Here is a 27,255-nt window from a genome sequence, read left to right as displayed (position 1 = left end):
AATTACGAAGTAGCGTTTAGCAGTCCCTAAGTAAGCTACTACACATGTTGGGAACCATGATAATCTCAGTGTCTCATGTTTGGTCTATCAAACAACATGTTCACTAACATGTCTCCACATTGTTAATTTGGTATCTATATACCATGATCCATGAGACATGATCATCAATTAATACATGTGCTGATCATCTAATCATATTTGTTCCACATTTGATATTTGATCAGGAATCCTTTAAAAATAGTAACAAACAACATAAAGAGTCTCATGAAAGAATCACATATTTATTAACCAATAATGAGTTTATCTATTTCAAGGAACAATGTCGGATAAATATGTAAACATAGTATAGGATACAATCATCTCTATGATTGCCTCTAGGGCATATCACTAACACCACCATCCTTACCTCCACCAACCGCCAGCCTCCCCATCCACGCTGCTGCGCCTGGCAGCCGCCGTCGCGCCAAGCCACCGCGCGCCGCGCCCTGCCGCGCCACCGAGGTCGGCCGCTGGCCCCGCCGTGCACACGCCGCCCTCACCTCTCTCTCTGTTGCACATGGAGAAGAACGAGAGAGAGAGCAGACCAGGAAGAGATGAGAAAGATATAAGAGAGAGGAGAAAGATTAAGAAGAGGAAATAAAGGAGAATGAGACTTACATGTAGGACCCACAGTGGAACCCAGTCGGTTGACCCCTCACTCCTCTTGACCCACAAACCCTAGTGAAAGTCTATATTGGCCCCCTTTTACTTTAGTATCCTTCATTTAACAATCAGACAAAGCCCACCGTAGCCACCTCATACTAAAGCCCACATACCACATCCCCTATACAACTCAAAGCCTCTCAGAAAGTCTAAACCACCTCCCTTCCCGAGAATGCTCCCTCCTCGGTTTATAAAACCTTCCAATTTCGAAAATTCATATCTCTCCAACCGTAACTCCGATTGACTCCGTTCAACTTCCATAACCTCTCTAAAATCGAGATCTATTTAATGGCACCATTAGTTGTATTGAATGTTGTTTTATTTTATTTCTTTTAGGATTGTGCGTGGATATTCTTTGGTTATTTATTGGACGTGTCGGATATTTATCGATCGCGGGTATTCTAGTTGTCCAACTGTCACAGACATCTCGAAGACATTAGGAACCTATAGCAAGGCAAGTCCCTACGCTCCATTCCTTGAACATATTGATCCTACATTTACAAATGTGTTGTTTTACAAATAAATTGCATGCTATTTATAAATTGCGTACCTACATTTGATTATAGCCTGCCTTGATATTGTTACCCTTGTACATATTAATGTATGCCTTTGAATACCCAATTCATTTATTTATATACGGTCAATTATTGACAATGCTTAGCAATGCTATTGTAGACATACGTATACTCCATATTTAAGCTAGATGATTACGGATGTGAGATCACTCGATGTGAGTGATTGATGATTTGCGGGTGGAGACATGAGCGCCACCCGCCACACACAAACCTTTTGTGAAAACCAAAATTTAATACAACAAAACTATTTTGACTGGGGCAGCATGAATAGAATATGGGTGGGTCTGGAAACGGTTAGTCGCCGACCCTGGTCAGTTAAGGACCGAGTCAGGAAGCTATACAGGAAACGAACAGAGTACGACCGCATTTCTCAAGTGGGTATAGACCGGCGGATTAGGAAGCTCTCGTGGAGCGGCACCTAAATCGGGTAGGTTCTATATCAGTGTGGTGATGAGTACAGTGTCGGAAAGGTAAAGGCCTAGATATGAACTTAAAATGAACCCTATAAATATATATAGTAAATATCCCCTATTCCGTGGAGCGCCAGGACTCCCTTCACCATCCAGCAGTAGGGGTTTGGAGTGCTGGGGTGCAATGGGGGTTCATAGTCCTTGGAGCAGGTGCCGAAATGCGAGAGCAACTGAAAAGTCGGGCCGTGGCAAGTCTCATGTGTTGGGACTAGGCTCATATGTTGGGCAAGCCGCGGGGTGCGGGATTAAAAGCGTACATCCGCTGCAGTGTGAGTAAACCAATCTATTCGAATAGTTGTGCTCGCGGTTAATGAGCGCCGAGACCTGTAGATTTTAATACTGCTTAGAGTAGATATGGGAGAGATGTGAACCTTGCCCAAATAGTGGGAAGGTTAGTATAGTAGAGTTGGTATAAGATGAAATGTGAGGGTAAATCGAACCAAGCGAGGCTTGGAGAGGTGGATGAACCCTGGATAATTACAACTTCAACAATAGTGTTGTTTTTCAGTTAAAACTGCTAGGTCAATAGATTTGTGAAATGAATTGTGAAAACTAGCTTTATGCAAATGAACTAAGCCATCCTTGAACCACTGTGTGCATTAGATTCATTTTGTAGTGGTGGCTTACTGTGTACTCACTCTTACTTAATTAAATCTTTTAGAAGGAGTTGGCGTCGATTAGATTTATGCCATGCTGCTGTCAAGTACGTGTTGAAGATGATGGATTAGGGACCATAGGTTCACCAGTCGTTGCTTGTGGAGTTCGATGGACCGCCGCTGCTTCGCTTTCCCGTTGTTTTATCTATTACTTTGGTATTTTGTATTGTAAGTGACCATGCTTGGTCTTTTTCGGGACCCAATGAGGTTACCCTTATATTATTACTGTAGAAACACCGGTAAACGAAGTCAGTTGTGATATTATACTGTGCTATGTGTGTACCACCTACTGATCCAGGGAGTGGTACTGTATAACACATGGGATTACCGGTGTATAAAACCGGGGGTCCCACAGATATAGGGTATTATTTACTTAGGTAATGTTATAAAATGTTTTTGCTATGTGATTTTTATTAGATTTGACTTCACATAGGTGTAGAGATGTGTTTTCTAGGACTTGCACATTTTGGTTTCATAATTTTTAGAGTTATTATGAATTCCTTATGTATTTTACAAGTTATAGCGTGTTACAGGTGAATAGTTTTTTGTATTCATATAGTTTTGGGACAATATGTCCAGAATGTTTTGCTTCCTGTTTTAGTTGCATAATGTGAATGATTTGTTGACCAACTAATTTTTATTTTACACCATTGAGGCTTTTAGTATTTTGCTTCGCATTTTATAATTTAGGGGTGCTCTAAGTTTGTAACTCAATATATCAACCTAGGAATATTGTATGTGCTGAGTACCATAAATTTTGGTAAGAGAGGATGGTGTTGTAGCTTTTCTGGTTCATCTAGGATTTATTTGTTTTATTTGGAGCTAGGGTGCATTCTATATAATTTGCTTAACTAGTAATATGTGATTAGCACTCAGTTTATTAATTTAAAATTTAGAGATATATTTGTACAGAAGGTGCCACATTTCATTTTACTGGGTTGAAGCTCACTACTTGCTGGTTAGATAGAAATTTAGTTCAATCCATTTGAATCTAAAATGATTTTTTTTTACAAAATTTCCAAGTTTAAGTGTGCTTATGTTGATTGTTCCTTATATATAAGTTTAGGGGCTTTTCATGTACTGTAAGCGGATATTTCTATTTTATAAATCTGAAATGCACAATTTTTTGATTCTACAGAACTTGAGTTCATTTAAAAAAAGGAGTCAAAATGGATTTTATACGACTTTCCAAAGTTCAGCTTATCTAAAACCAATTATTTTGTAGATAATATTTTTAGAGGCATTTGGTGCAAAGTAAGTATATATTTTTATTTCTCCTTACCAAAGAGTGTATGTTAGTGAATCTGTAGAATTTGAGTTTGTCCCAAAATGGGTTAAATTAAATTTTCTATGTATTTTATAAGTTCTTACATGTTTTATGTTTACTTTTTCTTAGATAAGTTTTAGATGTAGATTTTGTACAGTAAATACCACTTTTTAAGTTGTAACATTAAAGCTCATCATTTTGTGAATCCATAGCAACTGGAATCATCTCAAAATGATGTTTTTTTATTTTATATGGATTTTACAAGTTTAGGTGTTTTCTTGTTAAAAAGTACATGTTTTTTTATTTTATTTTATATTTTCAGATTTTAAATTCCCAATAAGCAAAAAGGTCCCGCAGGTTTCAGGGAATAGATCCCTTGGTCCAAACACGTGTGGAAAGCCAAGTTTATTAAGAGTCCTTGAGTTTTAATGTATTTATAATTAGATCCATGGTCCCACATATAAGTCTAACACATTTTACACTTCAAACCTTGCATGTTTTAAATTTTTACTAAGTGTGGTTCTCAGAGCCAAATCATGTGGGGCCTGCAGCCTGCTTGTCAGTGAGACAAGGGAAGAAGAGAGCAGGGATCGAGTAGGGGAGGAGCACGCCGGCGAGCTTCCCAGCGTACGGTGACGGTGAACGGAGGCCGATCTCGACGAGCAACCAAAAGATAAAATGTAGAACCTTTGATTGTGAATCAATATGTGTCCTTCTAGCAAGCTACGGTGATCGAAATCAGTGGCGACGGCGGTGCGAGCGGCAGTGACCTTCCTGGTGGCAATGCATGTCACTTTAGAGGCCGGGTCTAGGTGAATAGAGTGCATGCATGTGACACTAAAGCCTTGAGGGTGCTCACCAAACCATTGGGGAGGAATGCCGAGACTTGGTTGGCAATGGCGGCTTGCGGATGATATTTGTTAACGAAGTTTAGCTGAAACCTACATCTCCAGGGCTCTAATTATGGGCGCTCCTCTCCAACCAATATAGCACCTAGCCGCTACGAGTCCATGGCCTCGCCGCCTATTGACGGTCCTTAAATCATAATATTTGACCATCAATACCTGCATATAATAAAATAAAATATGGTATCCAACTTAATGGTAGGGATTATTACTAATCAATTCCACTAGTGTTGGTGAAATATGTGTGTGCAAGTAGTTTAAGGAGAAAACACACCCGTCATGCAAGGAAACACACCTCCGGCCAATCAGGCGCAAGTACACGGATTGAAGGGCCCACAAGTCAGGTAAAACCGCCATGGAACGGATCATAACTGCCATAACCGCCATCAGGGCCCACATGTCAGCCTCCTAGCCAAAGAAGAGGCCAAGAGGTGGGGCCCAGGGTTCGACCGAACCATCGCTGGCTCCTTTCATCCCGCTCTTCCACGTGTACGCTGCTTATGCTTTCCCAATGACGGTTGAGGGCGTTTTGGACAATTCTCATAGCTGTAACTGTCATATGGAGGCTATAAAAGGAGGAGCTGATCTCACTTCACTCATACAACTTTGACCTGAATTAAAAGAGGCTCTATTGTATTTTTTGTACATTAGAAAATAGGTAGAAAGTGAGGGGAAGCTCTAAAGGAGTGCCCGGAAGTTTAGCGCTCCCTCCGACTTCTACCTCGACAAATGTAGCTTTCTAGGAGGAATTCTGGAGGAGTACCGGAGCTGTGATACACTCTGCTCTGGGTTCGGAGAAACTTCTTCTATTAAGTAAGCATTCAGGATCCATTCTTATGTTATTTAATTACTTAGTATAAGTAAGATAGATTTTTCATCTTTGCAGGTTCATTGTTTAGTATTTGTACTAAGTGCTTTAGTATTAGAACTATGGATAAAAAAGGAAGTTCCTGCGCAAGTATTAGAGTAGTAATTGATAACTTAGGTATGGTATCTAGGTTAGATATTACCTTTGTTTGTTGTATATCCCACGGATTTGTTAGAGGTAGACGGCAGGTGGTGACAGCCCTAAATCCTGTCCTAGTAATCCTCCACATTCGGATACATCATAGAGCTATAGCCAGAACCACGCTGGCAGACCAGCAGGGGTCGGTGCCTGAAGCAACAAATAGGAAATTACCTTTGCTTAGCTTAGACAATTAAAACACATAGAATGTCCTCTCTAGCCTAACTAGCCTACCATTAATTGTTGTCCTTGAATAGTTTTAGCCTTAGGTAGATTTCACACGTTCCCTAAGTTCGATATCCTTTTGGGGTCACCCGAAGGTGAAGTGCTACAGCGGTATTCCGTGCGCTTGCGGATTTATCTGTGGTCGTAAGAAATACCAACACCGCCATTATCTTCCCGTGTGTCAACTAGGGGTGGAAATGGGCCAGCTCGGCTCGGCTTGCAGTGGCTCGTAACAAACTAGGCTTGGCTTGGCTTGGCTTAGTTAGGGAAACAAGCTAAAACTTGAGCTCGGCTCGGCTTGTTTCCTGGCTCGAGCCAGCTCGAGATGGCTTGCAAGCCTTCCCGTTGAAACACCTCTTCATATATATTTGTAATTATTTAAAAAAGCAAGAACAAATTATCAACATGTAAAATTTAAATAAGTTTATATATTCAATTCTTCAAAATCTTAATGATAAATTTCAAGTTAACAAATAATAACGCTATAAAAAGTAAAATAATCAATATAAACACATGATGGCCTAGGCTCGTGAGCCAAAACAAGCGGCTTGAAAGCTAGCTCGGCTCGGCTCGGCTCATTTCCAGCAACGAGCTAAAAAGGAGGCTTGGGCTTGGCTCGTTTGGCTTACGAGCCAAGCCAAGCCCGAACTGAGCCCATGAGCCCGAGCTTCTTTTCTACCCCTAGTGTCAATGCCATGATTACATTGTGATGTCTCCTCTCTATTTAAGACAGCCTATGACAGAGTTTGACTCTAACTCAGTTTTACACATATTCCAACTCTAATTTTAACTCTTAGTAGGATTATATATTCTGACACATATTCTAACAGCTGGAGCTGTCGTGAGCTCGTGACTCGCCATTGGTAAGTGAGGACACAGGCAGGAATTTGTTAGGCTATGTTCAGCAGGAGGTGTTGGCAACCCCTTCTTTCTGGCACACAAAAGATGTATGCATTAACGTATGATTAATTAAGTATTAGCTAAAATAAATTTAAAAATAGATTAATATGGTCTTTAAAGCAATTTTCATATACAAAATATTTGAAAAAAAAACACACTGTTTGGCAGTTTGAAAAGCGAGCGCGCAAAAAATGAGAGAGATGAGTTAGGAAAGTGACCAAAAGAACTCATTCTTATGGCATCCATAATGTGATGCAAATGTAGTCCACAAGTAATATAATATTTCATTCAGCCACCTAGGCCCCGTTCTAAAAAAACCAACTTTTCCTCACTTTTTAATAGCATGCTTTTCAAACTACTAAACGGTGTGTTTCGTATGAAAGCTTTTTACATATAAGTTGCTATAAAAATCAAATAAATCCATTTTCAAGTTTTTAATAATTAAAATTTAATTAATCATGTGCTAATAACTTGTCTCGTTTGGTGTACGCACTTAATCTTCATGCTTGTTGGAGAATCGAACGGGATCATAGTACTATTGTGCAACTAGTCCATATAAAAAAAATAATAAAAGGTACCCATATGCATATAGACTACCTATATGAAATAAACAATATTATTTATCTCTACTTTTCTCTTTTCTTCTCATGCTATCTTGTATTTGTGAGGATTGCTATAGTTAAAGTTTAAGGTGTGTTTAGTTCTTTGGGTGTAAAGTTTTTGAAGTATACGGACGCACATTTGAAGTATTAAACGTAGAGTAATAACAAAACAAATTACAGATTCCGCCTATAAACTACGAGACGAATTTATTAAGTTTAATTAATCCATCATTATCAAATATTTACTGTAACATCACATTATCAAATCATATCGTAATTAGGCTCAAAATATTCGTCTCGCAATTTACATGCAAACTATATAATTAGTTTTTTTTTCATATTTAATGCCCCATACATGTATGCAAACTTTTAATGTGACGTTTTTGCCAAAAAAAATTTTTATCTAAACAAAGCCTTATTTTTATTTATATGAGTGATGACCAGTGTAGATCCGACATCCAAAATTCGACTGCTGTGGAAAGTCCAGCAATTAAAAAAAGAAAGTGATCTGCATTTGTTAGTTCACCAGCACTTCACCCACTTTATTTCGCTTGCAAACTGCCCCTGTCCTTTGGCTTTTAAAGCAAATTAAGACCTTTCCTCCTCCAGACTAGTCTAGAGCTTACCAACCCAAACTACCGGAGGAAAGCAAATTGCGAGCCTGTCGCACTCGGTGGAAATGGCGCTTGTCGATCCCAAGGCCGGGGAGTCCTCCTCCTCCACCGTCACAGCTCACCACCTGTTCGTCGTTGTGATCGACGGCGTGGAGACGTCCATCCACGAGGGCAGCCTCCAGGCCAGTCTCGGCGGCACGGTCACCATCACCAGCGCGGGGAACCTCTCCGCCAGCGGCGTCCGCAGCGTCGTCGTGCGCGGCGGGGGCGGGGGCAGCGTCAGCTTCACCCTGTGCGGAGACGCGGTCGCCGACGGCGTCGACTCCGCGTCGTTCGTCCGGTGCGGCGCAGCGCGGGCGGAGGGCGCGCGGGCGGTGTCGGTCACGCGGTGCCGCGCCGCGGACTTGGAGCAGGCCGGCAGGGTGTCCCTCGAGCGGTGCAGGGAGGCACGGGTCCGGGGCGGCGGCGCGCTGCGAGCAGCCAGGTGCAGGCGCGCCGACGTGGAGAGCTTCGGCGAGGTGCACCTGGCACGGTGCAAGGGCGCGCGCGTCGACTGGTGCGGCAGCGTGGAGGTCGAGATGTGCAGGGCGGTGGATGTCAGCCGGTGCGGGGCTGTGACCGGCGGACGGTGCAGGGTGGTGAGCGCCGTCGGCTGCGGCAGCGTCGAGGTGGCCCATGCCGTGGTGAACATTCTTGAAGAAGAACAGCCACAAGCAGCACAACATCCCGTCTCTCCATCACACTCCAGTCGATCCAGTGACAGTGAATGAAGGTTAGCACCAGTAAGACTCGGTGAATCTGGTGTTTAGTATATTCGAAATTGCAATCTCATACTGAATTTGCTCCGTAGGTTTTTTCTTCTTAGTTTCATTCACGGTGGATTTGTTTTTAATTAAACTGAATTTGATTTGTCGACTACGGGTAAAAGGTGTAATATATAAATAGTCTTGACAAGCTGCATCTTAATCTGAACTCGAGTAATACGAATGGAGATAGGATTTTCATTTTTAAATGATAGTTTTCTGCATTCTCTTTCAAATAAAATATTATTTAGGCAATTTCAGTTGCAAGGTTGAAATATCACTGAAGGTTACAAGTTGATTTGTGTTGTCGACAAGCTCAAATTACAGAGACTCAATTTTGGATGCTATTTCTGCTCCCAATAGCAACCTGATCTGAATCGTCATCTTTGGGTGTTCTGCACTTCTGCTCTGCCGCCTCTTGCAGTCTTGCCCATTTTTCATTCCCTGCTCCACTCGAATGGGCCATATGCAAGTTACTTCTTCTTGTCGTGCTCAAGAGTCTTGCCTAGTTTCTTCCATTTTCCTTTTTATAGCTTGTCCCAAATCTTTCTACTCCGTACTTCAATTATTTTGCCCCATGCACGTACCGAGTACTCCCAATTCACAAACGAGATCTTTTAGGGAGTTAGCGAGATACTTAAATGTATTAAATGGTTGATCAATGTGAACCGTTGATCAAAAGAGGGGTAAAGTACACTGGTGGAGAGAGGGGTTGTACTCCCGATTGAAAACCCCTGTAGTTTCGGTTTTTCAACATCTTTAGTCCCATAACCCCCCCTATAGTCTCAGTTTTTCAACATCTTTAATCCGGTTCGTAACACCAACCAGGACTAAAGCTTTTTTTCTTTTCTCATGTTCAATATCTCCAAATCATTATAATAACAAATAACAAATCACAATCGCACCACAAATCACAAATAACAGAAAGCACGAATCATAGATACACAAATCACACATAGTTCACATATAACATATCTCCCAATACCATTCACAAATCACATATCGCACAAATCATAGTCATTCACATCACATTAAGAAGGAAAAAAGAAGAAAAAAAGAAAGAATTTCCCATGCCACCGTTGGGCGGCCCTCCGCGCCTCCGCCGCCTACCGCCATGGGCCCTCCGCGTGGGCAGCCGCTGCCGCCAGGCCTCCGCGCCTCCACGACCTTCCTTCGCGGCGGCCGCCGCCGGGAAGACAGGGTTGAGGGAAAGGGGAGGAGGAGAAGGAGGAAGAGGAGAACGAGTGATGAGGAGAACGAGTAGAGGAGAAGAGGCTAAGGGATAAGACCAAGGGAGGAGGGACAGACATATGCGTGAAGAGATAATGATCGCGTAGCTTGGGGTGAATTTTAGTACCGGGACTAAAGATCTATTTTTAGTCCCGGTTATTTATACCAACCGGGACTAAAAATAATTGGGGCCTGACACGACCCAACAACTTCTTCAACCGGGACTAAAAATGATCTTTAGTCCCGGTTGGTAACATCAACCAGGACTAAAGATGCTTTTTAATCCCGGTTTTCATTGGAACCGGGACTATTGTGGAATTTGGCCGACCGACCAAAGATGGTTTCTCCAGCAGTGGTACGAAATAAAATTATTGTAACATGGTGTCGAAACTAGATTTCGGCAGTACTAAAAAGGGATAGGGAACAAGCTATGAAAGTGGTTGGATTATGAGACAATGGATTTATACAGGTTCAGGCCTTCTCGATGAGAAGTAATACCCTACTCCTATAGATGAACGAGTCGGGATTACAAGATACGGACCTTATCCCTTACGGTTTAAGCTCTATATATATTTTACAATTGTAACCGACTAAGATTACGTGATACTTCCTTGATATACAAGTTAACGTAATACCCGAGTCCTATCTTTACATATTCTATTACTATGAGTTACCCCCGATAACTAGTCGGGTAACGCAGCCCTGTGGGTATATGGTACCCATAATCTCCACAGTAGCCCCTGAGAGGCCGAGACCTTCACAGATGATAAGGTAATCTTCTCCCGAGTGGTTTAATAAAAAGATCCGAGTGCTTTAGTCATTTTCGCCACAACTCCTGAGTACCTCAATCATCTCAAGCTGTGAAGGGCTAAAAAAGAAAAATTAAGGTGCATCGACTAGATGCACCTAATTAGTTGTAGCCCCCGACTATGTGATTTGTTGAACAAACTAAACATATATAGTCAAGGAAAAAATAACCAACCGAGTGGTTTCTAATGATTATAGTCATCAAAACGACTAAACCAAATACCAAGCATATGCAGCTTAAATCCCCAAAATAATATGATTTATAGGATATGCCGACTGCTTTTTATACAACATATTAACTCAAAACATTTAGCCTAAGCTTAAATGCTGATTTAAAAAGCTCACTTACGTGATAACGATCGGGGTTGGCTAGGGTTCGGCCGGACCCACGGCGGCGCCGATTGCCCTCTTCCCTAGGGGCGAACGGGCGCCGCCGTGGTTTGGCCGAACCCTGGTGGGCTCAGTCGGCCTCTAAATTTTTCACACGTCTACACTAAATTAATTCAAGCAAGACATGATACAATTTTACAGAATTTAAGCAAATTTTAGATGAGTTCATTGAGGCTCGAAATCGATTAGTTCAATAACGTCTACTTCTTCATCGAAAACTTCATTCCACTCAAGGAAAATTTTTAAATGTTGGCCGTTTACCTTGAACAAATTATCTAAGTCGTCACGAAGTGTGATAGCTTTGTGTGACGAGGTGTCGATGATGTCGAACGACCCTGTCACACCCGGAGTTTTCCCTTCCCTTAGGTTCCAAATCACTAATAAATGATCTCAAGAATTTGCTTTGGTTAACCAGGAGAAAACCCCAGTTAACAGTACTTTTAATAATTGGAATTGTCAGGGAGAATTTTTTTCTAATTCTCTTTGCTCTGAAAATCACTAACAGGATTTAAAGAGTAAATATCAGATTACCAGAGGCAATGTTGCTAAGTTAAAAGTGTCAAGTTAATTTTTCTTCCTTTGCCTTTGGTCGTGAATTGTGCCCAATTCACTCGCCTCTCAGTCCGCGGTTTCGTTTTGCATGACGAACCGTATACGTGTCAGTTCGCGGGACCGTTTCCTTTTCTTTCCTAAAACAGCACCGCATTGTTTTTCCTTTTTGGGTAAGTCCTAATCCCCTACTTTCCTTTTTCCTTCCCCTCTCCCCAGCCGGCCGCGCCCTCCCCCTCTCCTTCCGGCGCGCGCGCCCTCCCCCTCCCCTTGCCCGAGTCAGTCTCCTCCCCTCCGTCCTAGTCCTACTCCATCTATGACTCCCCCTTTCCTAATCTAGTCCTCCCCTATTTAAGTGTTCCCTCCCCCAGTTTTTCTTTCTTTTCTGCCCTAGCTACCCTAGCTGTCGCGCCACCGCCGCCCAAGCTAGCCGCCGCCACCGCCCTAGCGTTGTTCTGCCGCTGTCGCCGTCTCCGCCATCGTCGCCCTCGCGTCGCCGGTAATCTATTTTCCCCTCTCAATTGAATTGGTTAACCCAATGTCAATTGTTTCCACGTCTAACCTAGCACGTTGTGTCCTCTCTAGCGCCGCCGTCGTCGTCGTGTTCCCTGCCGGTTTTGCTCCCTGCTGAGAACCTCCCTCCTGTTTTTAGGGTTTTGTTCCTGTGTCGTAGTTGGCCGAATCGTCGTCGTGGCCGCTGCCGCCGCCTAGCCGCTGCCGCGCTGAGCCACCGTCGCTGCCAACTGCCGCACCGTTGCGCTGCGTGCCTCTGCCGTGCGTCTTTGCCTAGCCGTTGTTTTGTCCCGTCGCTCGGTAGTTGAGTTGTCTAGCTGTAGGTGTGTTGACGGTCGTTATCGATCAATTTCGTCCGTCAATATTACCAAAATAAAGGAGAACTAGTTATGCTTGCAATGCATATACAAGTTAGAATAATAATATTCCACTAGTATTAGGTTTACTAACCTTTTGAAGAGAATAACCATAAAGTGGAGGAGAATCGACATCAACTCAGATGATAAATCAATCGGACGATGTCAAGAATCAGACTTATGCATGAATGGACCAAGAACTCAGAATTGACACGATGAATTGGGCCAAAATTCACCAGTCTATGAAGTGAAGCAACGGAGGAGGCCGCCAGCCAAAACTTGGGCTGGTTGGGCCGGCCCCTGGTTCGGCCGAACAAGGGGGTTCGGCTGAACCTCCCTCGTCGCCGTTGGATGCAGGGCTTCTTCTGGACGGTTGGGATTGATCCCCAATGACGGTTGGAGGGTATTACCGACCATTCCAACCATCACAACCGTCATTACCTGCCTATAAAAGGACTTCCTCTTCTCACTTCACTCACACACCTCAAGCAAGAGCTCTCTCATATTCTCTCAAGTTAGTTTAGTATTCTTAAGCTAGTGGAATAGGAACAGAGTAGAAATCAGGAGTCCGGAAGCCTTCGGAAGAGTTCAGGTATGGCTCTAGGAGCTCTTCTCCTCTCTTTTGTAAGCTTTGTACTTTATTTAGAATACTCTTCTATATACATTTATGGTATTGAAATACTTTCCGAGTATATGAATACCTACTTTATATTATGTTCATGTTATATTGAATATACTGCTAGCTTATCTGGGAGATGCTTTGGTGCGGGTATAATGTTTGCTTATGCAATTACTCTATGTCATGACGATGATATTAGAGTAGTATCTGGTAGTTTAGACGTGGTGTCTAGATTACGGATATCATTATTTGGGGTTATATGCTGCGGATGAGAGGTGGGCCGCTGATGGTGACAGCTTAGTACGGGTATTCCCCACGCATGTATATAGTCCTAAGTTCATTCCCTAGGGAGGGTATTCCTCCGTATTTAGCCCCGGTTGTATGGTCATGACGGGCTGTCGTAAGGAACTCGGCAGTCAAGGGTGGCTTCTCAAAGTACTAGGAGGGCATCGGATAGAGGGTATTAGCTAGTATGTCGGTTAACTAGAATGTATGTATACTATGTATACTAGAAGTATAGGAATAGATTTTCTTTCTCTTTTCTTTCCACTTAGCTTAGATAATATATCATGAGAATGGGTAGATAATGCTTGTGTGTCACTCTACCCTAGGATTATCTTAACCCCTGCTTAGAATATGATTATCACAAGTAATATATAAATTATTAGTCAAGTTCTCTCTACATGATCTTCCCACGGGATAAAATAAATACAATACCCTTGGAATACTCTCGGGTGAAATGCTACAATGGTATATCTGTGCGCTTGCGGATGAACTCTGTAACCATAATATACCAGGAGTATTTCTGCGCCATTGCTGGGAATTATATTTCTAGTACTGTCGTTTAGAAATACCAACAAGTATTTCTGGCGCCGTTGCTGGGGAAGATTCATAATAGAGATTACATGAACTAATACTTTATATTTACCTCTGTATAATCACTGCCCTTTGCAGGCTAACCTTGGTTGTTTTCACTTTTGTTGTGAAAACAGGGTAGTGCATGACTGGTTTCAACTTGGCGGAAAACTTCAAAGAAAATCCAGAAGCTTTCTTCCGGAGCATCAGGCCGCGATTCATTGCTCCGCAGAAAACTCTACTGACAAAAAATCCAGCCGTACCAGCGCCACAGACTTTCAAGACTATGGCTGACAAGACCCTCCGCGAATTCGCTGCTCCCTCTACTGGCAATGTGGCCATTGGGCCGCAGATCAACATGGGAGACGTTGATTTCGACTTGAAGTCTAGCCTCATCATGATGGCGCAAGCTTGCCCATTCTGTGGCGAGCCTAACGAGGATGCCAATGCTCATCTACAGCAGTTCCTAGAGATCTGTATCACGTACACTATAAAGGGTATAAAGGGTGTCAGTCCAGACGCCGTCAGGCTGCGGCTGTTCCTGTTCTTCCTTCTCGGGAAAACGAAGCAATGGTTTTATGCCAACCGTGCTGTTGTCAACATCTGGGACAAATGCTCTACGGCATTCCTCTCGAAGTTCTTTCCGATGGGCAAAACCAATGCCCTTGGTGGAAGGATTTCTAGTTTCCAGCTGACAAGGGTTGAGTCCATTCCTGAAGCATGGGAACGACTTCAGGAGTATGTGGCCGTCTGTCCTCATCATGGGATGGACGGCTGGCTGATTCTGCAGAATTTCTATAATGGACTCACTCCAATGTCCCGTGACCACCTGGACGCGGCAGCTGAAGGATCGTTCTTCTCTAAGGTGGTTCGAGGAGCCGTTGATTTAATAGAGAAGATGGTCTCCAATATGGGTTGGAGCGAGGAACGACTCCAAACCCATCAGCGAGGTATGTGCTTCGTCAAGGAAACGGAACTACTCGCTGCCAAGCTGGACCTCCTCATGAAACGACTGGACGACCACGACAAACGGCCACAAGGCACCATCAAGGCCTTGGACTCACACGTCACGTGTGAGGTCTGTGGCGGCACGGGTCACTCTGGGAACGACTGCCTAGAAACTCGTGAGGATGCGATGTACATGGGCAACAACAACAACGGGAATCGTCCACGAGGAGGTTAAGGGTGGAACTAGACACACCCATACTATTAAGGAGGAAACAACAACGGTAACTTCTCTAACCAACCCTCCTTAAAGGATCTCATTTTTGCGCAAGCTAAAACCACTGATGCTTTAAGCAAAAAGCTAGCTGCCAATGACAAGATCCTAGAGAACATCAATGTTAAGCTAGATGGCTTCGCTTCTACTTTTCAAAACCAGCTGAGCTTCATTAAAATGATAAAAACCCAGCTAGCTTAATTGGCTTCTTTAGTCCCTGCAACTGAAACTGGGAGGATTCCGGAGCAGACCGACTCCTCCATTGAAAATGTCATGGCGATCACGACGAGAGGAGGTAAGTCCACTCGTGATCCGCCATATCCTAACCCTGCAGGAACTAATCGGGTTGCCAGAGAAGCGCCATCGAGTAACTCGGCTGACAAAGAGGTTCAGCCAGAAAAGGCCGTGCCGCAGGAATACTGCGACACACGATTGCTGCCGTTTCATCAACGGAGTAGGAAACCGTCAGTGGACGAGCAGTTCGCTCGCTTTGTTGAAGTAATCCAGAAGATTCACATCAACGTGCCGTTGGATGCTATGCAAGTGCTAACATATGCCCGTTATCTTAAGGATATCCTCAACAACAAGAGACCGCATCCAACAATGTAGGTGGTTAAGCTGACGGAGCAGTGCAGCAACGTCATACTCCACAAGCTCCTAGAAAAGAAGAAGGATCCGGGGTGTCCTACGATCACCTGCTCGATCGGGGCACAGCAGTTTGACCAAGTCCTGTGTGATCTCGGAGCTAGTGTCAGCGTCATGCCAAAGAACGTCTTTGACAAGCTCAACTTCACGGTGTTGGCACCAACACCGATGCGCCTACAACTGGCTGACTCGTTAGTCCGTTACCCGACGGGGATTGCGGAGGATATGCTAGTCAAGATATGGGATTTCTTCATCCCGGTTGACTTCGTGGTGCTGGATATGGACAATGGAAAAGAGACGCCGCTCATCCTGGGGCGTCCGTTCCTTAGCACCGCAGGAGCCAACATTGACGTGGAAACGAGAAGTATCCGTTTCCATATCAACGGGAAGAAGGAAAAGTTTCAGTTTCAGCCAAGGACTGAACAATGCTCCATGGTCAGAATAAAGTACGGGCCAAATCCGCAGAATATTCAAGTGGTCGAAGTGGAGCCACCCAAGATGGATAGCCTGGTAAAGTTCATGCAGAATTTCCTGGAAAAGGAAACAACGATGCCCACGAACCGTTATTGGAAGATACTGGTAAAATTAAGTACACTGGCCAAGAAGCTAGAGCAGTCGAAGCCGTCTTCCACACCAAAACCAAAGAAGGTGTGGAAAGAAAAGTCAAAGACGCCTACTCCATTACCTCCGGAGACAGGTGGAAAATCAGTGCACTGAACTGAAAGGAGATACGGTCTTGCACGTGGTACGGTCTTGCACGTCGGACTTAAAATGATGCGACCTTCACCAACACATAAATTGGTATGTATCCGCATATTTGTTTTCAATAATTTAAATTTTTGCATCATCACATGTTTGAATTTCATAATTGCATTTAGGATTTTCAGAATTTTGAGGAAATTCTTCAAATGAATTTTTAAAAACAAACCAAAATAAAATTTTCAACGAAAATTCACTGTGCCACGACCACACTGACCGTTGGAACCCAACGGCCGAAAGTGGGGCCGGTTGGGCCCACCAGGGGTTCGATCGGCTGCCTCCCTTTTTTGAGGCAATGGCTAGTGGGCCCCACATGTCAGTTTTGACCGTTGTGGGTGCACTACTTAAGCCAACCGGCCGGGAGAGGGGAATCCACCCCATTTCAGCACATTTTCATTCCCTCTCCAAAGTTTTCTCTCAAGTTCATTCAAGCTTTGATTGTTTCCCTCAAATTCAAATACTTAGCTGCATATATACATGTTGCTTTGGTGAAACTAACCGGCGTGTGACACTCTTGCTATTCTAACCCCCGCCGAGTTAGACCATTCTTGCTCCATTGTGCAGAATGAGGAGGCGGCTGCCTCGTCTATTCAAGTGGTCCGGCTCTTCGTCAAGTCAATCATGATGAGTCTAGCGCTTGTTCATCAGCTGATGTCACGATGGAAGATGCCGAAGCTCCGCGATGTCTCCTGAACGACGCCGACCTTGACCTTGTCGACAATCAGGAAAGACAAGCCTACTACATGCTAAGCGACCGGGAGCATGCTCACACGCGAGAATACTCTCCGGAGCTGCTGAAAAAGATAGGAATGGATGTTGATTTTCGTGCTATTTGGAAAGCTGTTGGTTGGCAGAGATTTCTTGTGGTAGATGAGCCTGGTTCTCGTTTGGTTACTTTGCAATTTCTGTGCACTTTGAAAGAAATAGAAGATGGAATTTCTTTTCGCTTTTTCCATAAAGAGTATACACTTACATGGAAAGGATTGAGTACACTTTTTGGCTTTCACGATTCTTGTAAAATCGATCTCTAGAAAGGAATTTCTGGGTTCGAGAAAAATAGGTTTTGGGAAGGTATTTCTGGTGCTCCAATTTGCAAGAAACCTAGGACAAATGATATCCATAATCCTATAGTTAGGCTCATGCACAAGTGGATTGCTCTGAGTTTGTTTCCTAGAGGTGATCTTAGACCCATTAGGGGGGATGAATTAATTATCATGTTTGCTATGGTTAGAAAAATCAAAATTGCTCCTGTGAAATGTATGATAAGGGAATGGTTAGAAAGTATAAGATTTTCTGCTCCTATTGAGTGCATTTCTCTGATTACTAGGATAGCGAAAGTGCTAGGGGTCGTTAGTGACCAAATCGCTTTCATCTCAGCAGCTCGTCCCTGTATTGATGAGAACTATCTAGTGCATGGGCATATTCTTAAACATGGAGTAGACGGATCTTTGATATACTTTTACCCCGGTTGTACAAATGTGTCACGCCCCAAAACGACCCTAAAATACATCCTTTAAATTATGCCTAGAATAATTAAAATCCTAGTGAAAAGCCTCCAAAAATTAAAATGTGCAAAGTTAAAAGTCAAAAAAGGCTTGGAGGATTTTTGTATATTTCCTAAAAGCCTAAAATGTGTAAATAAATTTTAGTGGAATTTTCAGAGCACAAATAATAATTATCAAGAAATAAACAAAGTTGAAAAGGTTTTATAAAAAGAAAACCTCTAAAAATCCTCCTTCCCTCTCTTGGGCCGAATCCGGCCCATCTCCTCCTCTCTCTTCTTCCCCGTGGACCACTCGGCTTCTCCCTGCACGTGCAGCCGCTGACGGACGGGCCCGCCCGCCACCCTCGCTGACGGGTGGGGCCCACCAATCATCCCCTTCCTCCCGCCGCATGCGCCGCTCCCTCCGCTCGCGCCTAGCGCCCCCGCCGCCGCCAAATCCACCGCGCTCCGCTGTGCTCCGCCGTGCTCCGCCGATCCCGTTCAAAATTGAATGGGGGAAATATTTCCCCTGATTCCCTCTCCCTTTCCCCCCATTTTCCCCTCTCTCTCTCTTTATTTCGGATGGAAGCCCCCCACTAATCCCGCCGGCGCCATTAATGGCGGCCGGGTCTCCCGCGCCGGTTTCCTCCCCCGCTGTCACGTCCTGATTTTCGTTTCAGGATTTATAAATTATTTAATAAATTATTATTAGAATTTATATTAAATGTTCATTAATTTACAAGTGAAGTTAAATGTGGGAAATAAAATTTCCTAAATATAAAGCATGGATGGATTTAATTTTTATTAAATCCTCCATGGTTAATTATACTCTCTGGAATTTTCTCGGATTTTTCGGAGCTGAATTCTTAATTTTAATCATACAAAGAACATTTCAGTAATTATCCACATATTAAATTAATCATTAAATGGTCTGATTATAATTTTGTTAAATACTTTGAGGGTCCAAGTATTTTCAAGATTTTTCTTGAAATTATTTGAGCAATAGAAGTATTTTTAACAATTCAAAGATCATTTCAGTGATTAATTTAATTGGAAAAGTAATTAAAATTCACCTTTTCCTTTTCGGGCCGAATTAGGAAAAGTCCTCTCACTCTCGGCCCAGTCTCCTCTCAGCCTGCAGTCCTTTCGCTCTCTTTCCCGACGTCTGCTTTTTGTCCCTCCTTTAATCAGTCCTTGGAAGTAGAAGCCCAGCCGAAAGTCTAATTTGCGTCCCCTGTACTGCTCATCTTCAAGCTTGGACAGAAGCCCGAGCTGCCGTCCTGTACCTGTGCAGCCGCCGCTTCCTCCACCAAATCCGCCGCATCCCGTGCTCCGTTTGCAAAATTAGTTGAGGGGAAATATTCCTCTTATCCTCCTCTATCCTTCCCCCCAAGAATCGCACTTTATCCCGAAGAAATCAACGCGGAATCGAATTCGTTTTCGAGTTTATCTCTCCAACTAACCCTCGGATTTTTCGGCTCAAATCCTCTCGTTTGGAGTCCGATCTCTCTAATCCAAGCCTATAAATAGCATCCCCTTGGCGTCCTCTTTCGTTTGCACCAACTCCCGAGCCTTCTCGTCCCCCGTAGCGCCGCCGCCACGCCGTCCAAGCCACCGCCGCCGCTGGCCGACGTCCAGCCGCGCCGCGCCGTCGCGTTCGCAGTCGCCGCCGCTTCCCGTCGTCGCACTTTATCCCGAAGAAATCAACGTGGAATCGAATTCGTTTTCGAGTTTATCTCTCCAACTAACCCTCGGATTTTCCGGCTCAAATCCTCTCGTTTGGAGTCCGATCTCTCTAATCCAAGCCTATAAATAGCATCCCCTTGGCGTCCTCTTTCGTTTGCACCAACTCCCGAGCCTTCTCGTCCCCCGTAGCGCCGCCGCCACGCCGTCCAAGCCGCCGCCGCCGCCGGCCGACGTTCAGCCGCGCCACGCCATCGCGTTAGCAGTCGCCGCCGCTTCCCGTCGTCGCCGTTAGGTGCGCACGGAGGCGGGGAACCTCGGCTGCCCCCTCGCCGCCGTTGCCGGTCACCGGAGAGCCGCCGCCGCCGACGACCCGAGCCGTGTCGCCGCTAGAGCTCGCCGCCGGCCACCATTCGTCGTCGTCCATCGCGTTTGCTAGTACCGGTGAGTTCGCGTCATCGTCCTCTACGTGTAGATGACTTTAGATAGCCCTGCCGACCTCTCTATCGCCGGCAAGGTCGTTGCCCGTGAAATTGCGCGATGATGACGTCAGCATGACGTCATATTTTCTTTTTCCAGTTTTTTTTCTAGATGCAAATAGATTAAAACTTCAGAAATTCATAACTAATTCATCGTAACTCCGATTTGAGTGGTTCAAGTTGCTAAATTTTTCTAAAATCGAGATCTACATGTTAAAAATATCCACATGTATTGTTTATGCTTGTTTTTGTACTGTTTTGTTGATTTTGTTCTTTCGCTTTAGTTTCCGACGTTCTGAAGGAGAGCGTTTTCGTTGAGGAAGGTTCAGAAGCGCTTGATGAAGCTCAAGGCAAGTCACACAGATCCCAAACGACCCTTTGAGCATGTTGAACCCATTTAAAGCTAATGTTTTATTTCAACTTATGCATTATTTTCGAATGTCATCGGGTGGTGAGCCTTTCCCAATTAATTATTGGCCGAAGATGACTTTATTTTCCTATGGGTTAGAATTCGATTAGCTAGAACCTTATATATTGGTTTGGTTCAGCTAAATGCTATATAGATATAATTGCTTAGCCATGCTTAGAAACATTAGCTCATTAATGGGGTGAATCATATTACATTATTACTTATGGTTAGATTTAAATGTAGCTTACGATGGTTAATCGTGTTATGATAATTAATTGATAATTAAAACTTGTCAATGGTGGGTTGTGAGCACATGGTTTTGAAGTTCGTGCTCATGACAATTAAGGATCGGTTCGCGAGCTACTGTTGTGAAACATTAACCGTACCAACCACAAGCCAGCGTGGGCAACGGCTTTATCTTTTGTATAGCATGGTTCATTACGGGGTGCCAGACTGAGAAGCGGCGAGAAGTCCGTGGGGGTCGCTGGGGAGTCCATGCCTTTGGTTTTTGAGGGGGTGATTATAATCCAGGAATGGTGCACTATGGTGAGTTGTGTTGTGCGAAGGGTATTGTCACGATTTCCCCCTTTGCAGTGCCGTGGTGGTACTTCGGGGCATGGCAACATGTGTGGAATCGTGTCTTGTGGGTACAGTGGTACACCTCTGGCCAGAGTAAAACTATTCGAATAGCCGTGCCCGCGGTTATGGGCTGGTTGAGCAATATTTTTCGTGATTAGTCTCACACCTCTCACAAATAGTTATTGATGCAATAACTGGTAATAATTTGTTTAGCTCCTGGTTTGGAGTTTGTGCAGCATTGGGGTGCTGTTCAGTGTTGATTAAAATTGATGATTAATTACTCTACTGTTTTACTTCTCTTAAATGTTTGCTAAATGCTGCTTTTGCAAATGAGCCTATATTATGCCATCCTTTGGTATCCTTGTGCACTTGCATATTTGCTGTGTGGCTTGTTGAGTATGTCATATGCTCATTCTTGCAATAATCAATCAACCTCAGTTGAAGAAAAAGGATCCAGAAGGAGAAGACGTTTGGCTTATACCCCAGTTGAGCTGCCTGTGAGAGTGGAGCTGAAGCCATCGCTAGACCGTTATTCCGCTGCTGTTTTCTTTTCTTTTGTGAGTATGTAACGTTATTATTATCATGGATTTGTATATTGAATTGTCAGTTTGTGTACCTCGGCTGATTCCTAGACGAGGGTTTTATGCACAAATAAGTTCGGAAATTACTAGTGAATTTCCGGGCGTGACACCCGCCGGCCGCACTCTCTCACTCCCAACCCTATATAAACCCTCCCCGCACTTCCCTCGTCCGTTTCCGCCACTCGCCGCCCTTTTTCCCCGTCGGAATCGAGCTCGCGCCGTCGTCCTCTCTCTCCGCCGTTGCCATCGACCTCTGGCTGGGCCTAGCTGCTCGCCGGGACCGTCCCCCACCTCGGCGTCGTCTCCTCCGGCTTCGCCGCACCGTCGCCGACCTCGTCCACCCCTCCGTTTCGGTCGCCGACCGCCGGAACGCCGCCGACCCCGTCGACTCGAGCCGCACCACCGCCTCCCTCCACTTCGGCCGCCTCCTCGTCGCTGTCGTCGCTCCGGGGTGAGCCGTGGACCGCCGCCTCTTTCCCCTTTCCCTTCCCCTCTCTTGGCCGCCGCTCCGCCGCGCCTATGGCCGCCGCCGGCGGCCATAGGGGCGCGGGCGCCTCCTCCCGCCGGCCGCGCCGATGTAGCCGCCTCTGGGCGCACCGTGTGGCCACCGCGTGGGGCCTGGCCGTCAGCCCCCCGTGCCCTCGGGTGCGGCTGACGTGTGGGGCCCCCGGCGCCGGCTGGTGAGCCGCGGGTGCACCCGGTCCACCGTGGACCGAGGGGCTGCCGCGTGGGGCCCACCACTCCCATGGACCCGGCCCGCGCGCTCCCTCCCCTCAACTGACACAATAAACCCTATTTTTTAATTAAAATTTAAATGAAGAAATTTGCAAATATTCACATTAAGAGCATATAAACTTCAAATGGCCATATCTTGGCCTTTTGAACTCAGAATTGGACCGTTCAAGTCTCTAATTTTTCCTTAAGAAGTCAAGAACCTATTTTTGTGCTTTGTTTCTGCTTGTTATATGGAGTTTATTAGAGTAAAAGCCTTTTTCTTTCTATTGGCCGTGTAGACGCTGCAGCTTCAGAAGATCCGCTCTACGTGGAGGTTGAAGCCAACGTTTGGGAAAGCGAGCAAGGCAAGTCACATCATCCTTGAGCATATTGAATCCCAGTTTATAAAACTATTTTGGTTTAAATTATTGCAATATCGTTTTATTTAAATTCCCGTGTTATCACTGTTTTATTTAGCCATGCCTATTTACCTTTGTTATGACCTTATTGTTATTGCTATTGTTATTTATTACCTTGTTTACCCTAGGATAAACAAAACCCCCAACTAGTGGGTACCCTATTCATGGTTCCACGAGCATGAATTTAGGTAGATGCCTCGCTGATTAATTAGACAACATTAGGTGATTTTATAACTTTAGACTTTAGGAATTCTCATATCATTTGGACATTATGGAATGGTTGGCTTATGTTGGAATTGGACACACACCTCCCCCTCTATTCAATACCCCTAAAATGGTTTTAGGCTGGGCTCGAGGTGCATGGTTTTGATAGTAGCATCTCGGCCACTATAAGGACCGGTCTTCGGGCCTCTGTTGCAAAGCACTACCGTACTTCCACATGTCTAGTGGGTAAGGCTTAGTTCGTGGCTCAGTCTGGTCATGGGCAAAAATACACGGATAGGGATGGACGAAGTCGGGGCTCGATGGACATCTCTAGGGCAAATTAAGGCTACACGAGCTGCGGCCCGGTAGTCGAGATGTCATGGCACATGGCCGGTGTCCTGCTGCTAGGGGCTCAACCTTGGTTACCTGTCTCGGGAATCCTGGCCGTAGCCAGGGTTGGGTCGGTACTCTTGTTTATGGCTAGGATGGATTGAGAACTATGTCACGTCTTTCGTCGGTATGCCGTGGTGGTATGTGGCACATGGTTACACATGAGAAAGATGTGTCTTGTGGGTAAAGATGTACACCTCTGATCAAAGTATAATCTATTCGAATAGCCGCGCCCTCGGTTATGGGCAAGCCTAGCAATGTACCCAAGTTAGTGGTTTAATTCTTAAAACATGCTTAACAACTAAAATGTGGTATGGTTGGTCTGGGTTGGCTTGGGACGAGCTAGGACCCAGGTCGGGTTGTCAGTTCGGTCTGAATCATCGAAGGCCTTGGGTTAAGGCAGGTTCGTGTGGGTACACGGCCTTGATTATAACATTGTGTAGCTCTAGAATCGTCTTTACAAAATAGCTTTGGGCAACTAAGTGACTTTTAAATGCTGTTTACTGCAAACCCTAACCCCTTTATTATAACTCCCTTGTACTCCTTTGCATTTATTCTGCATTCGTGGGTGTGTCTTGCTGAGTAGGTGGTTGTACTCAATCTTGCTTAATTTTTCCCCAGCCCAGAAGAGGAGTTCCTGGAGGATGAAGGCTTTGGTGTCTAGCTCGTGCCTGCCGTCAAGTGCCTGTGGTCGTCGCCCTAGTCTTCCGCTGTTTCTCGTTTATCTTCGTGTGTGCTGGGCCTTCATCGCTCATGTAATAAATTAACTATTTACGCTTCCGCTTGTTAAACTCTGAATTGTATCAACTTTTGGTGTACCTTGCCTCCTGGGACAAGGAGTAATACACACACGTATGGAATGCCCGCTGGGTTAATTCCGGTCGTGACAAAATGAAATCCCGTTACCAAATGCGGGGTATCATTTGTACAACTGCCGTGAGCTAACCATTCCCCTGCAGACCATAGAAGAATCTCATGCAGGTGGAGTATACAGGGACACACACAACATGGCAAGGAACGAACGAGAAAGTTCATCATCCTCAACACCCGTGCAGATTATATGAGGCAGGTTGGGAACCAACTGGGGATGCACTCGGATGGACCCAAGCTCCACGCCACAACATCGGTGTCTCAAGCTGGGCAAGTGCCAGTGAGGACCGGTGGCATGCGCCTCATGACATATAGTGGGGGGACAACCAACCTCCCAGATCAAGTGGAGTACCTCCATGTCCAAGTGAATGGCGCTCGAGTTCCTCTCGTTGGGACTTGGGTGAAATCACTAGGAGAATGGACACCCTTGATGTGCAGACGGGGGAGATCCAATACAACCTCACGGAACACATAGCTCAGACACAAGAATGACAACAGACTACTAATGCTCAATTTGCCAACATCAACAACATGATGCAGCAACAACACGATGACCTTCAAGCATATTTCCGCTTTCAGGGATTCAATCCTTACCAAGGACCCTGAGCGAAAGCCAAGCTTGGGGGGAGACATCTCTCTCCCCACTGAGGTAACTTGTATCACATTGCATATTTCCCTTTCCAATTGCATATTTGCTTTCCAATTGCATCCTATAAACTTGAAAACAGACAAGCCGGCCCCAAATAAGGCGTGTGGAAGTACGTATGGTGCTTGAATATACGTCAACATGTTCGGTCCTTAACAACCCAGACGAGGCTACTTGCATCAGGGAAAATCACCGTCCCGTCATCGCCCTATCACCCGTCCAAGTTAAAGCATGTTTCCATATTAATCATTGAGTGAGGTAATCAGATTTTAATACCCATAAATCACGGGTGGTGAATCAAAAGTAGACCTAAGCACGGCTAAGCATTCGATGATAGAATAAACCATCCTAACCATTTACAATTGAAGGTGACAAGGTTACAGGGCAACAATATATTAAAGGAAGGGAAATGCATGAAATCCCTTCTTCCTATATAGTCCTATACAGTTATTACTATAAAGCTTGCACCATATTGAGCCACGTCACTTCCTGAGCCGTTGGATCGTCCTGCAGATTTCCCAGATGAATGTTTCGGTAATATTGGGCCAGCCTAGGCTACTCGTTGACCAAGCCCCTCCGCTTCTCCGAGAAAAGAATAAAAACATAGCCCCGTCCATCCCACATGCTACACAGCGCCGCAAGAGGAAGCGAGGCATTGACAGGGGTTGCGAGGGAGTTGCTACCATGCGCAGCTCGAGCTGCCGCATCGCCAGGACTCCTCCCCTTCTGACTCAAAGTAAATCAGCAATAAGAATCCTCTTCATAACCGCTTTCAAATGCTCCTATATCAAGCAATATACCTCGAGAGCTCTGAATCAATTGCCTTCACCTCCCCCATAGATCAACTACGCGTTGCTGGACAAACTCTTCTTCCTGGAAGCAGATCCTCTGTGGGTCCCACTTTGCTATGGCCCACATATCAGTGACTCAACTGCACAGCAGTTAAGTCAGAGGATCCCTTTCCCTCTTCCTGTATCGCTTGGATCCACACAAGCTTCTGCCGTTTAGCACAGGTACGCACACTAACCAATTATATGTGCACTATGTGTTTGATAAAATGCCCAAATGCACTTGCATCAGTTGTATGCCAGTTTTTGTTGTTCGGAAAGTTTCTGATAAAATACCTACATTCACTTCCCCTGATTTTAGGTCTCTGTTGTTGGGGCTTGCATGATGAATCACAAGGAAATACCAAGTTAAATTTTGTATTCACTTATCCACAGGCACATGGATTTATCTGTTAGCAGTTATAGGCAGCTTTGGCCTTGAAACGAGTTGCTACAGGACCCTAGGACGTCATTGGATATATATACAATCTTGGACAAAGGTAGAACAATTATTTAATTATTCACTATAAGATCTGCATAGAAAATTATTGGATCGAGTTGGACACAAGGATTTTTCCTATACGGTATGTATCTTTTCCTATTTTTATTAGTTTGTATCATGCCATGTTTCCATCATTTCTTCGATAATGCTTGTCGCCAGTCGATCGGCACGGAGGGAGACGGATCGGGCGCTCGCCCCGCGCGCGCCCCTGGCCCACGTGCTACCTGTTGGCCCACCCACTTCTTTCTCCCTTTTTCCACAAAAAGATGTTTCAACTAGTGTACTTATAATGCTTCACTATATATAGATCTAATATAGCTAGCAGTGAATTAAAATACTCTTTTGCAACAAAAAAAACCTACATATTTTAGAAACTCTCTATTAAGGAAATTTGGTTTATTTTTTTCCATAAAAAATGTTTCACCTAGTGTAGTCACAATGTTTCGCTATGTATAGATCTAATGTTGCAGTGAACGAAATATTCCATTGCAACAAAAAACCCACATATTTTAGAAACCCCCTATTAAGGGAATTTGGTTTATTTTTTGTTCCACCGAAAAATGTTTCACTTAGTGTAATTACAATGTTTCACTATTTATAAATCTAATGTTGCAGTGAACTGAAACATTCTTTCGCTATTTGCTGAAACATTGTTTTTATATAAGGTGTAACAACACCCGATTTAAGCGAGTGAAACATTTTCGATTTACTTAGTGAGACAATTCCGATATACCTGATGAAACATCATGCAACATTTAAAAAAATCAATAATAAGCTATTTTTTTCGTCGGAATATATCCAT

General features: G+C 44.5%; 2 protein-coding genes, 1 long non-coding RNA gene and 1 other non-coding gene across 8 annotated transcripts; 3 read left to right on the top strand and 1 right to left on the bottom strand.

Moving 5' to 3' along the window:
- Window positions 1-7,915: 7,915 nt before the first annotated feature.
- LOC4333244 (uncharacterized) lies at window positions 7,916-24,483 on the top strand. 5 transcript variants are annotated; one of them, XR_010740352.1, is made up of 3 exons: window positions 7,916-8,694; window positions 22,895-22,960; window positions 24,235-24,483. XR_010740352.1 is itself a non-coding variant. In XM_015773778.3 (2 exons), the coding sequence occupies exon 1, from the start codon at window positions 7,988-7,990 to the stop codon at window positions 8,690-8,692; it is 705 nt and encodes a 234-aa protein (XP_015629264.1). In that variant the 5' UTR covers window positions 7,916-7,987; the 3' UTR covers window positions 8,693-8,694; window positions 24,230-24,483. The 5 variants fall into 5 exon arrangements, 2 of the variants coding, with proteins under 2 accessions (XP_015629264.1, XP_066165109.1); XR_010740351.1 differs by having other exon boundaries at window positions 24,230-24,483; XR_010740353.1 differs by lacking the exons at window positions 22,895-22,960; window positions 24,235-24,483 and adding exons at window positions 20,597-20,662; window positions 21,739-21,915.
- LOC136355651 (uncharacterized) lies at window positions 14,331-16,625 on the top strand. Its single transcript, XM_066308481.1, has 3 exons — window positions 14,331-15,222; window positions 15,478-15,806; window positions 15,873-16,625. Exons 1-3 carry the CDS (start codon window positions 14,331-14,333, stop codon window positions 16,623-16,625), a joined length of 1,974 nt encoding a protein of 657 aa, XP_066164578.1.
- LOC112938479 (small nucleolar RNA R71) lies at window positions 14,706-14,812 on the bottom strand. Its single transcript, XR_003241678.1, has one exon. It is a non-coding gene; the product is annotated as a small nucleolar RNA R71 (small nucleolar RNA).
- A 1,244-nt stretch (window positions 24,484-25,727) lies between the features above and the next one.
- On the top strand, window positions 25,728-26,411 carry LOC9266973 (uncharacterized). The gene is made up of 3 exons (XR_001544385.3): window positions 25,728-25,860; window positions 25,965-26,137; window positions 26,274-26,411. It is a non-coding gene; the product is annotated as an uncharacterized lncRNA (long non-coding RNA).
- Window positions 26,412-27,255: the final 844 nt, after the last annotated feature.

The sequence above is a fragment of the Oryza sativa genome, chromosome 3 (genome assembly GCF_034140825.1).
Source record: "Oryza sativa Japonica Group chromosome 3, ASM3414082v1".
NCBI lineage: Eukaryota > Viridiplantae > Streptophyta > Magnoliopsida > Poales > Poaceae > Oryza > Oryza sativa.
This window is presented reverse-complemented; position numbering and strand designations above follow the sequence as displayed.

Excerpts from the sequence above, each read along its gene's own strand:
- LOC4333244 (XM_015773778.3), top strand. The coding sequence starts at position 7,988 with ATGGCGCTTGTCGATCCCAAGGCCGGGGAGTCCTCCTCCTCCACCGTC.
- LOC136355651 (XM_066308481.1), top strand. The coding sequence starts at position 14,331 with ATGGCTGACAAGACCCTCCGCGAATTCGCTGCTCCCTCTACTGGCAAT. Across the intron at positions 15,223-15,477 it reads CGGGAATCGTCCACGAGGAG|TCCCTGCAACTGAAACTGGG; the intron begins GTTAAGGGTGGA and ends TGGCTTCTTTAG. Across the intron at positions 15,807-15,872 it reads TGCCGTTGGATGCTATGCAA|GTGGTTAAGCTGACGGAGCA; the intron begins GTGCTAACATAT and ends CCAACAATGTAG.